General features: G+C 39.9%; 1 protein-coding gene across 2 annotated transcripts in view; it reads right to left on the bottom strand.

The window, feature by feature from the left end:
• CASR (calcium sensing receptor) overlaps positions 1 to 11329 on the bottom strand; it is a 49545-nt gene extending 38216 nt beyond the window's left edge. The window contains exons 1-2 of one of the 2 annotated variants that reach the window (XM_042447623.1): positions 10899 to 11329; positions 4297 to 4603 (exon numbers count right to left, since the gene is read on the bottom strand). In XM_042447623.1, the coding sequence (XP_042303557.1) occupies positions 4297 to 4603; positions 10899 to 11083 (492 nt within the window). In that variant the 5' untranslated portion in view covers positions 11084 to 11329. The remainder of the gene's footprint in view (positions 1 to 4296; positions 4604 to 10898) is intronic. The other variant, XM_042447624.1, reaches the window with a different exon arrangement.
• Between the last annotated feature and the right edge of the window lie 513 nt (positions 11330 to 11842).

Consider the following 11842-nt stretch of genomic DNA (forward strand, 5'->3'; position numbering starts at 1 on the left):
CTCGAAGGCTTTCATGGCCGGCATCCATAGTTTTTTGTGAGTTTTTCGGGCTATGTGGCCATGTTCTAGAAGAGTTTGTCCCTGACATTTCCCCAGCATCTGAGGCTGGCATCTTCAGAGAATGAAAATGCCAGCCACAGATGCTGGTGAAACATCAGGAATAAACTCTTCTAGAACATGGCCACACAGCTTGAAAAAGCCACAAAAAACTATAAAAACATTTTTATTCAGACAAGCTTTTTTTAAAAAAAAATCATGACTGGGTGTTTTTTATATAGGTTAGATGTTTTAGCTTATGTGCTTTTAACTTTTGTATGTTTTAGTCTTCATTTTATGCTGTTTTAACTGGGTTAGTTTAATTGCTATTTTGAAAATTGTTTTTAAAGTGCTCTTGTTGTGTGAGCCACCTTGGGTCCCTTTTTGGGAGAAAGCTGGCATAAAAATAAATAAACAAATAAAATAATTAGGTAAACAAAAGCCTCTCCTAGAAATAAAACAGCCTGGGTGGATATGGTGAAATTACTCCTCCACCCTGTCACGTTTTTGTTATTATTTTCCCCCCAAAGAAGATGATCTCCAAGAGCTTCAAGGGCTTTATGCAGCCTGCAGTCCACACTTTCTCCACTCATGGTTTAGCTGGGCAGCATAATTGAGCAAGCGTATCATGGATCCCATTCCTTCTGACCACGCACCTCCTAAGGCTAGTCTAGGGGGCTAGTCTGGGGTGCTTAGGATCCAGAAATGCTCAGGCAATATTGAATCACTAAGACACCTATGAAGTTGAGACACCTCAGGAATTATCATTCAGAAGTGTCCTAAATGATCAAATATTAAGACATTTACTGTAGTTGAGTTCTCTCAGAATCACAAAGATGCATGCCTACTTGAAGAAAAGCAATATTGAAGATATAAAGGTGATTTCTATGTACAAAAAAAAAAGATAAATATCTGAACAATCAAAACTTACAGAGATTCAGGGATCTACAACTAATGCTCCTATAACGGTGGCAGAAATGGTAGAAACTATTAAGAAGGCTAAATCCAGAAAAGCTCCAGAGCAAGGTGGATTTATAACAATGTCCTGAAGATCAATTATAGTTACCACTCCAACAAACAATTAACTCCATTTTAAAATCTTGGGAAACATTAGAGTCTTGGAATAATGTCAACATTACTTTGATACCAAAAGAAGATCAAGACTTAACAGAGCCTAAGAATTACAGACCTATTGATTTATTGATTAATAACTACAAGATTTTTTTACCTCAAACCTGGCAGAAAGATTGAAGCTGGTTTTACAAGATTTGATAAAGGAGGAACAATGCGATTTCCTCCCTAAAAGATATTTGAGAGAAAATACAAGATAAAAGTATTTGGGAAAACATCATGATAAACAGGCAGCTTTGATTTTTCTGGATGTGGATAAGGTCTTTGATAATGTAAATTGGAATTTTATGATGGCTGTTTTAGAAAAGATGAATTTTGGAGATTTTGTTACATGGATAAAAGACACACAAAAACCTCAAATTTTGATTAATAGACCTATAGCCAAACCATGTGATATTCAAAGGGGAACAAGATGGGGATGTGCACTTTCCCCATTGTTTTTCATACTGACATTAGAAATTTTAAATAATGCTATTAAAACATAGAGAATATATAAGGTATAAATATTAGGGGTCAACAATTTCAGTTTAGGGTTTTTGCTGATAACTTGGTTATTTTTTAATTTTTAAAATTCTTTTTGGAAAACACAGTGGAAAAGGTTGAGATTCTAATGATTATCTTTAAAAATTATGGCAAACCGGTAAGTTTTAGAATTAACAAAACTATGATAGTGGTATTCTTGAAAAATATGAAAAATGAACAAAAATTGTTGATGAAAAAGCTGGGCTTGAAATTGAAAAAAGTGAATATCTGGGAGTTAATATCTCAAAACCATTTCAAAATAAATATGTAAAAATTTGGGATGGTATTAAGCAAGATTTACAAAGATGTAGCAAATTAAGATTATCATTACTTTGAAGAACTTCAGTGATTAAGGTCCAAAACAGACTGCAGAAAAGATCCAGTTTGAGGCCACTTTACTGGCTCTCTGGCTCAGTGCAATGGAATTCTGGGAATTGTAGTTTTGTGAGACATTGCGCCTTCTGTGCCAGAGAACTCTGATGCCACCATAAACGATTCGCAGGATTCCCTAGCAGTTAAAGTGATCTCAAACTGGTTTTGTGTTTTGGACCTAAGAATAATGTTTTATCTAGGATGCTATTTTTGTTCCAGACTTTACCAGTGTTGACAAACTACCTTCTTTTAAATAATGAAATAAAGATATTTCAAATTTGGAAAGGTAAAAAACCAGGAGTTAGATTCAAAGTTTTATGGGATGACAGACAGAGAGGGGAGGTCTTGGCTTCTCTGATTATTATGCTGCATGTTGTTCGGTCTGGTTAAAAGACTAGATTTTTTAAAAAAGAAAAATAAACTTTTACAACTTGAGGAATTTGATCTTAGTTGTTGAACACACAGGCAGGATACGAAATGCCAACCAACATCGTATCCTTCCTGTGGATCCGGCCCATTCCTGGCCCTGGGATGTACTTTGTTTAGTGCACTGATGGGTGCACAGATGCCTGTCTGCTACTCCACCATAGAGCCACTGCCACTGCCACCTTTTCTGCCACTGCCATCAATGGTCTACTTGCAGGCCCCTGCCGCGGCCTGTAAGAGCAGAAAGGGGCCCACATGGCTTCACCCATGTGACCAGACACCCCCTTCCAACATCATTGCCATGACTGGGACTTGCAAGTAGAATGGCAGTGACAGCAGCACATAAGGGTCATCCGGTGTACCAGCTGTTGTGGCAGGCTTCCTGGGAAACATCGCCACAAACAGCTACGATAGTTTTTATCTTGCAGATAAACATTGGAAATGTAATCTGAATAGAGGGACTTTTTATCATGTTGTAGACATGTGAAAAAGCAAGACGATATTGGACTATGGCTCATACTAAGATAGAAGTGATTATGAAAAGACAAATTGCAGTTAAAACCAGAGATCTTTTTGTTGGTATTGCTGGATAAAGAACTGGACAAGAAATATGGACTTCTGCAATATATGATTACAGCATCGAGAGCAATTCATGCACAAAGGTGGAAGGACACTGTGATACCCTCTGTGGATATTAAAATTATATAATTTAGTGGAAAGGACAAAATGATAAACTTTCTAAGGGATAAGATGCTGGAGAATTTCAGAGAAGATTAGAAATTGTTTATAGAGTACATGAGTAACAAATGGGGAAGAATGATAGTATCAAGTTTTGCAGCTTAAATTGAATAATTAAATACTGTGGAAATCAGATCACAAACTTAGAACCTTATCGTATTAAAAACAAACTCGGCAAAGAAATTGCGAGAGGAGCGTGTTTATCTTGTCTTGTCTCCACATGATGCTGAAGCATTTTCGCTCTCTTCCAGTTGTAAAAGCGCAGGGGAGAGTGGTAAAAACTTCCTTTTTGAAAAAAAGGATTTTTCCAGCTTGGCAAAAAGGACACTTTTACAACCCCCTCCCATGCTTTTATGACTGGAAGAGAAGATAAGTGCTTTGACATCATGCAGAGACAGACAAGATAAACACACTTCTTTCAATTTCCCTGCTAGGTAGTTTTTTAATGTATACTCACATTATGTTATTTTAATTTGGCTTAGACAAAATAGAATTATTAGTAACTGTAAATGGTGTAGTGGTTTGAGAGCTGGACTACGACTCTGGAGATCAGAGTTTGCTTCACCGCTTGAGTATAAAAACCTTGGGCAAGTTACCTCTCAAACTCAGAGGATGGCAATGACAAACCCCTTCTGAAGAAGCTTGCCAAGAAAATCCTGATACAGTAGATTTGCCTTAGGGTCGCCATAAGTCAAAAAATGACTTGGAGGCATGCAACAACATACCCATTTACCAGAAAGCTGGAAATCATATACCGGTATCTCTCTAGTCTTTTTGAAGGTTTGTTATATTGTGTTAGTTGTGTAGTTTTATGTAGATTAGTTTAGTTAGATTAGTTTATATGTGATATATATATATATATATATATATATATATATATATATATATATATATCTCACACATATATCACATTCATGATATATTGGGGGGGGTTGTAATGTTTGCTCCCTTCTGTGTAGTTTTAAGATTTTATAAATTATGTGTTAATTTTTAAAAAAAGAAACCACACACACACACACACACACCTCATCCCATTTCTAATTATGGGAAATAGCAGCATATATTCAGTACCTGAGGTATGTAAAAGAGACCTAAGAGATTGGCCACTGCAGTAGAGATCCCAGAGCCAGTTGCTCCCACTACTGCAATTGTGGAGGGAATGTGCTCTGAGCAATTGCAAAACTCATCCAAATTCAAAGAGTCTATCTTGTTTTGGGCCACAAAACTCAATGTGGCCTCCAGGGCTTTGGAGACTGTGTTGCAGGTGTCAAATATGCTGTATCCAAGAGTCATGTTGGGAAGAAGAGTTGGGCTGTTATTAATCTCCTCAATGGCAAAGATCATTGCCTGAAGCCAGCGGAAACCACGGAAATTATACCTACAAAAAAAAGGGGAGACATTAAAATAAGCACAGCTGCCTATAAGTGAGGTAGAGGAAAAGGTAAAGGAAGTGCGCGTGAGTGAAAGAGCATGGCCAAAGTCCATCTTTCAGCAAAGAGACATATACCTACTCAGTTCAAAATAGTGAATGCAAAACAGGGCCATTTCATACATTACTCACACCTAAAAGACCTGTTGGATCAGGTCTAGATGCATTTGGACAGTGACACGTGATGTGTGATCCTCTTGATTTCTCTTAGCATTTGATGCATTTATCAAAATGTCCTTCTGGGCAGTTCTCAAAAATCGCCTCCTGTGGGATGGATGGGGAACGGAACGGAATGGGGAATTTTGTATGTGGTAAAATACATCCCCACTCGTTCCGGCCCCATCCTGGCCCCTTTTGTAATGCACAAGGCCCATTCCAGGGGCCTGTGTGATAAACTTCTATGTGTGTGTATGTGGGGGTGTGTGTCTAGATGATTCATGCCCCTGCCCCTGCCAGAAACTGTTCTAAGTCAACCCGAAACTGCCAACAAAAGGAATGCATTTAATCCATTCCTACTGGCAGCCCATTTGGGATAGCGGTAGTGGTCTGCTTCAGGAGTGGGGTGAACTGGTTGCCACAGTCCTGAAGCAATCACAGCTAGAAATCACTACTTTTGAGTCATCTGCTTCAGCCCACTGAAAACAAACCTGGCAGGCAAATGGAGATAAGTGTGTTTATCTTTCAGTCTCCGCATGACATGGACACACTTTCATTCTCTTCCAGTCATAAAAGCATGAGAAAGGGCCGTAAAAGTGTCCTTTATGCCAAGCTGGAAAAATCAGTTTATCAAAAGGGATGTTTTTACCACCCCTCCTACGCTTTTATGATTGAAAGCGAACAAAAGTGCTTCGATCTCATGCGGAGACAGAAAGTCATATGCACTTCTCTCCATTTGCCTGCTGGGCTTGTTTTTTATGTGATAAGGCAACAAGCACTGAGGCTGTTGTTTTATAAATCATTGCCTGGTTTAATTAGACTATTTTGTTGCTCTTGACTGTTATAGTATTGTTTTTATAATGTTGCTCTTCATTCTTATTCTATTGCTTTTATAATGAACTATGGCCCAGTATAGACGGGCCATTTGTGGCGATATTAGGGCTCGATATGGCGCAGAATCTATATGCGCCGAGCCCTAATATCAGCGCCATTACATCACAAGGCTACGGCCCCGTCCACACAGGGCACAGCCTCGTGACGTAAGGGCGCCAGAGGGCCCACACGCCTCTGGGTGGAAAAGGTGTCAAAGGGCTGCATTGCAGCCCTTCTGATGGCAGAAAAAAGGAGCCACCTAGAGCCACCTAGAACGGCTCCTTTTGGACAGTGCATCTGTGCTGCACATGCGGATGCTGCAGCATAGACTCAGGGTTTACAGGGACAGCTTCTAGCTTCCTGTCTGTATACTGCCCCTATAAATACTTTAATAATAACTGTACTAACTGCTTTTTATTCTCTATTCTGCTTTGTAGATTAATTTTGAAATATAGAACAAAAATGCTGTCTAAAAGTCTGTGTTTGTGTGTACGAAAGAGAGAGAGAGAGAAATATAGCCCTTTTCAAATTCCTTGCTTTTATCAGTGTTCAGCAAAAAGTTTATGGAAAGTACATACATAGGGAGAATTCTGCAGGTACTGTAAGGCAAAAATAACACCCCAGCAGATAGCAAAATGGTTCCCTGAACAAAGGAAGCTCTTGGTTAGCACAGGTCTCCAAAATGTTATGGTACATTTTGATTTTTGACTAACTGCTTTGGGCACTGTCACAAAATGACTGCGCAATTAACTACTAAAATAAAACATCAGTTTCAAAAAGACTGATAAAAACTTAGCTAAAAGATAAACATAAACACACCCCCATCATTTTCTGCCCCAACAAATCCATATTTCCTATTGTCCTAATTTGGCATGGACAGTCCTCCATCATCCCACATTTTCAGTTACTTTTAAAATGTTTTTTCCTTCCACTTTCCCCTTTTGTCCTTATCAACTGAGTTCATTGTGCAAGAGTGGTTTGCACTCAATTCAGTAGCAGGGAGATGAGAGTAAAAGGCAGAATCTTGCCCTTCCCAGTATGCTCAGGCAAAAGCAAACTGTTGCAGACTAGTTAGTATTCTTCCTTATTAATAACCTTTACCATCTTGACCACACCCTGATATTGCTTGGCCACATGTATCCCAGGTTTTTTACCTATGAAATATTGATAGGTATGGAATTTCTCCATTTCCACCCTAGAATGTTTCCCCTAACATTTTCAGAAAAACTGGAAACAATGCAATAGTATACCCTTTGTCAGTTTTTTTTCCTTTAGGAATAGAAAATGAAGTATGTATAATCTAGTTTATTCATCCAATAATTACAAATTGAATCATTTTATTTTATTTTTCGTTATAAATAGAGCCATAAGGTCCTGAACTAAGACACCACCACCCCCCAATTTATGAGCAAATAAAAAAAAAAATCAAGAAAACCAGAGCAAACCATCATTGGTAGTAAAACAGTTTCTGCAACTATACCAACAAGAGAAAGCCTCCAACCAAAAGAAGTAAAAGAAAAAGAAAGAAAGAAAGAAAGAAAGAAAGAAAGAAACTTTTCCTTTTCCTTGTGGCAATGGCAGTGCATCTTGCTCACTTCGAAGAATACAATCCAAGACAGGCTTGCCATTCATGTGTATAGAAGGCATTAATCTGCTATGTACATAATCGTACATAAAAGCCTTCATTTTACATAGTTTTTATACATAATTTGGGGAAAATAAAATTGTCTAAACATTTCATTCACCATTCTAAAATGATATTATACATTCCTTTTGTATAGTCCTTCCAATTTTTCAATTGAACAACAAACAAAAACAACCCTTAAGATTTCTGAAAAAATGCTCTTGGTTTTCTGTCTCCCTTCAGTCCATCACATCTCTATAGACTAGACACTGTCAACTCCTTCCATCAAGTATGATCCTCCTAAAATACATACATTCACACTCCCACTAGATCATCCCTGCACAGACACAAACACCATTCATTCATCATGAAAACCTCCTCCTCCCCATTCCCATTCCAAAATGCTCCCAACTCCTCTCCTGGCTTTCCCTTGTTGGCTCTCCTCAGCTTTCCCTTGTGGTGGTGGTGGTTGTTTTGTGCCTTCAAGTCATTTTCAATTTATAGTGATCCTAAGACGAACCTCTCATGGGGTTTTCCTGGAAAGGTTTGTTGAGAGGAGGTTTGTCATTGCCTTCCCCTGATGGTTTTATTATCTGAATGGTTTTCTACTATGCATTTTTAAAATTTATCTAAGTTTTGAATTAATGATAAAATCTGAGTTATAATATTATTCCTCCCAGGATGTAACAACCTCTTACCTTCTCCCCATTATGGTTACAAGGGTTTTCTTTCTCCTTCCCAGTGCCCATCATTTTCATTCCTTCTCCGCCCATGCTTACTTCCTCTAATGCATTCATTATCTTCCTTCCTTCCATTCTTGTTTCTTTCAATTCCACACACTCAAAACAAGCAAACGAAACAAAAACACAAAAACACACACCCTAAAACCATGATTGGGATATATCAGATTCTCGGCATTTTAAAGTTGTAAGTCCCATTAAACATAGTGGAATGTTCAGAATAGACATGCATAGACAGGATTTCCCTTAATGTACCTTGTTTAATAATATCACCAGCTGCCACCTAGCTTTTGCCCCTGAACTGGCACCCCTACTGCTGGCCTGGCAACCCTCTAGCAAAGGCAAATGACACAATGGGCCAGTTCATCCAGTGGCAAGTACAAACACTTCACAATTACTGGTTTCCTAGGTTTAGATAACTGGCGGAGGCCTCCTAGTTCACCTCTGCACGGACATGACCAGCTAGTTGGCTTGCCTCATGCTTGGCCACCACCTGCAGCCTGCCCATCTCTGATATATTTATCTTCTTCATATCCTAAGCCTTTGCAGGCATGAATGCCATAGACCTCCCTGACTGTTTTACTTCTACCAGCTATATTTGGAGACACTATCTCTCATCCTCTTCACACAATGGAAACCTGAAATTTACCATCCTTTGACTACTTAGAAGGCAACTGCAACCAATCACACTTAATTATTAATACACCCCTTTATATGTGTTTGCTGCATTCACGCTTGGAGACATATACTATACCTATATTGCCTCATAGAGCAGAATAATGTAAAGTCTAAGAAGGCTATATTTCATGTCAATGTGTGCCTTCAAATTGTTTCCGACTTATGGCGACCCTAAGTCAACCCTACTGTAGGGTTTCTTGGCAGGATTTCTTCAGAAGGAGTGAGACTTTACCTTCTTCTGATAGAGTGTGACTTGCCCAAGGCCACCCAATTGGTTTCCATAGCCAAGCATAGCCAGCATTGTAGTCCATCCTCACACCTCTTCATGACGCTGGCTCATTTAGTTTATAGGTAGGATCAAAGTATGTCATTCTAATCTCCAGCAGTGTCACAACATATGTGGAGAAAGACAGGACTAACAGTCTGGTAGGAGAAATTAAAGCAACAAAGATCCCTCTGCAAAATCATGGGCTACAAAGTTTGGATAGTAGCAAAATGCCTAGAGAACCTACTATGTCTTCTTGAATAGGAACGATACAAGATACAAGAGTCCTCCATCCATGCCATCTGACATAATCCGGCCTGGGAGGGAGTGAAAAGGCAGGCCTGACTCTATCAGGCCTAGCCTGAAGTAGAAGAGCCCTCCCTCCATGCCATCTGCCATTATTCAATTATATGGAATTCTGGGAATTATAGTTTTGTGAGACATTTAGCCTTCTCTGTCAGACAGCTCTCGTGCCACAACAAATTACAATCCCCAGAATTCCATAGCACTGAGCCATGGCAGTTAAACTGGTGTCAAACCAGATTATTTCTGCAGTACAGATGCAGCCCTGGTTACATGACAAGCTTATCGCACAGGCCCAGGGAACACAATTAGAGTGGGACAAAAGAGGGCGGGATGGGAATGGAATGGGCAAAGGACACATTTACACCAATGATGATGCCAGAAGTGCCCGTTCCATTCCCCATCCGTCCCCCAGAGGGGAATTTTCAGGAACTGTTCTGAAAAGTTCATGAAAATCGGCCTCTCTGGCATGGATGGGGAATGGAACGGGCACTTGTGGTGGCGGTGGCGTTCCAGCATGTGGTAAAATGCGTCCTTTGCCTGTTCTATTTCCATCCCTCCCCTGTAACTCTCACTGAGGGGCTATGTGGGGCTTTTGGGAAGTAATCAGTGGCAGTAGTGCCACCAAAGACCTGAGTCACCTCTGCCGTAATGCTTTCATTATGAGCAAATCTGGTCTCTGGTGAGATGTGGAGGGCATGCAGCTTCCTTCCTCTTTTTCTGTGGCATCACATGAAGGTCTTACTGGTACCACCATCATTGCCACCACCATGCCTCTGTGATGAGGCTTTGTAACAGGGGTAGAAAACCTTAACATCACTAATTAAAAGGATCTCAGATAATCATTCTGGAAAACATGGCTCCTGAGACCTTGCAAGGCCACTGCCAAGTTGGATGATAGGCCAGGGTCAATTCCAGGGATTAAATATATCACTCTCTGTGGCACTAAGAACAAAGTTCTAGAAGGCACTTTAAATCATTATTGTGCTAGAGACCACTTTGATACAAGAAGTGTTATCTTCAAGTTGTGTATGTGTGTTTATATATATAAAATATTAGGTTAGATGAACCAACAGTATTACATAATATAATGCAGTATCGTACATCAATGGATAGGCAGCACTGTTGACAACAGTGGGAAGCTACTTTAAAAAAACAACAGAACAAGTCCTAGTCTCATGGTAGCAAACCTATGGCATGTGTGCCAGAGATGGCATGCAAAGCCATTTTAAGAGCATGTGGAGGACAGGGAAGAGGCCTCTTCCCAGCCATCCTGGCTTTCAGCTGTCTCTGGGGAGGCAGTCAAAGGCATGTGTCTGTTCCTCTTCCCCCTCGCTCTCCTGGGCTTTTTCTGGTGAAGTCCCCCTACTTGATGTCCCCTCCTCAGAAGGCGGATGTCCCACTCCGCTGACATCCTACCCCCAAGAGGTTCTACCCCCACCCAGTGCAGGAACACCGTTGAGTTTGGGCACTCAGTCTGTAAAAGGTTCGCCATCACTGTCCTAGTCCATTTACAAATACAGCACTCAATCCCATTTGATTGAGAAGGTACCTATGTTCATTGGAAGGGTTGAATATGTGTTACACATTTCTGCTTGGACTTACCTTATACACTCAACAGATTCTGGCCGAGATTTCAGATCCTGGTGTTTAGCAGCTACTCCAAAATGAATAGGAAACAGGCCACCAAGAATAATATCTCCTTTCTTCTGTGCCCTTTGATTTGGTCCATAGGCTGAGGTATTCCAAGTAAACGCAATGAGAAGCAAATAGAAGCTATAAAAAGTCATTGTTCCTCCTTTTCCCAAAAGGATTATATTGCAAACTTCAAAATGTAAGAAGTATAAACCTAATAAACTTCAATAAGCCTTTTCTCTTCGGAACAGTGCACACTGTGGTTTTGGCAGACATGGTTGATTTGTAGTAATCCACAAGGTACTACTAGCTGTAGTTCTCCATCTCGCCAGTGGGCTTCTTCATTCCACTCTACTCAGTCCAGGATCTCCTTCCTTCCTGAGGACCACCAGTGTGTTAGATGGAAACCATTTTTAAGACTGCCTAAAATAAAATGGAGATGTGAAAAAGTCAGCTCAGGCAGACAAAGAAACAATGCTGAACGATTCATAAGGAGAGCCTCTCTCACCCATCTTGCTTCCCCAAAATACAGAATGCTGTCTGCACCCTGCATATTAACCTTGCACTCCCAATCATTACCACCACTGGTCCTTTCAATGACAAGGATCATTATATTTCTCAGCAGAAGCATTTTTAGAGTCAGGCTCTTCAACATTTACTTTTTCATTTATTAAAGACATTTATGTTTTGCCTCTCAGCCCATCAGGGACCCTGTCGTGATCCATAATAAATAAAAAAGAATTTAAAACGTTAAATCCATAAATAAACAGGTTAAAAACAAACTAAAAACTCTCCTTACAAGCAATTTAAAGCCAAACAGTTAAAACAGCAGACCAACTTCAAGTTCCAAAGATCATGTGAAACAGCATAGTTTTAGCTGCCTGCTGGAAGCTCAGAAGAGATGGAGCCAGCCT

Source organism: Sceloporus undulatus, chromosome 2 (genome assembly GCF_019175285.1).
Source record: "Sceloporus undulatus isolate JIND9_A2432 ecotype Alabama chromosome 2, SceUnd_v1.1, whole genome shotgun sequence".
Taxonomy (NCBI): domain Eukaryota; kingdom Metazoa; phylum Chordata; class Lepidosauria; order Squamata; family Phrynosomatidae; genus Sceloporus; species Sceloporus undulatus.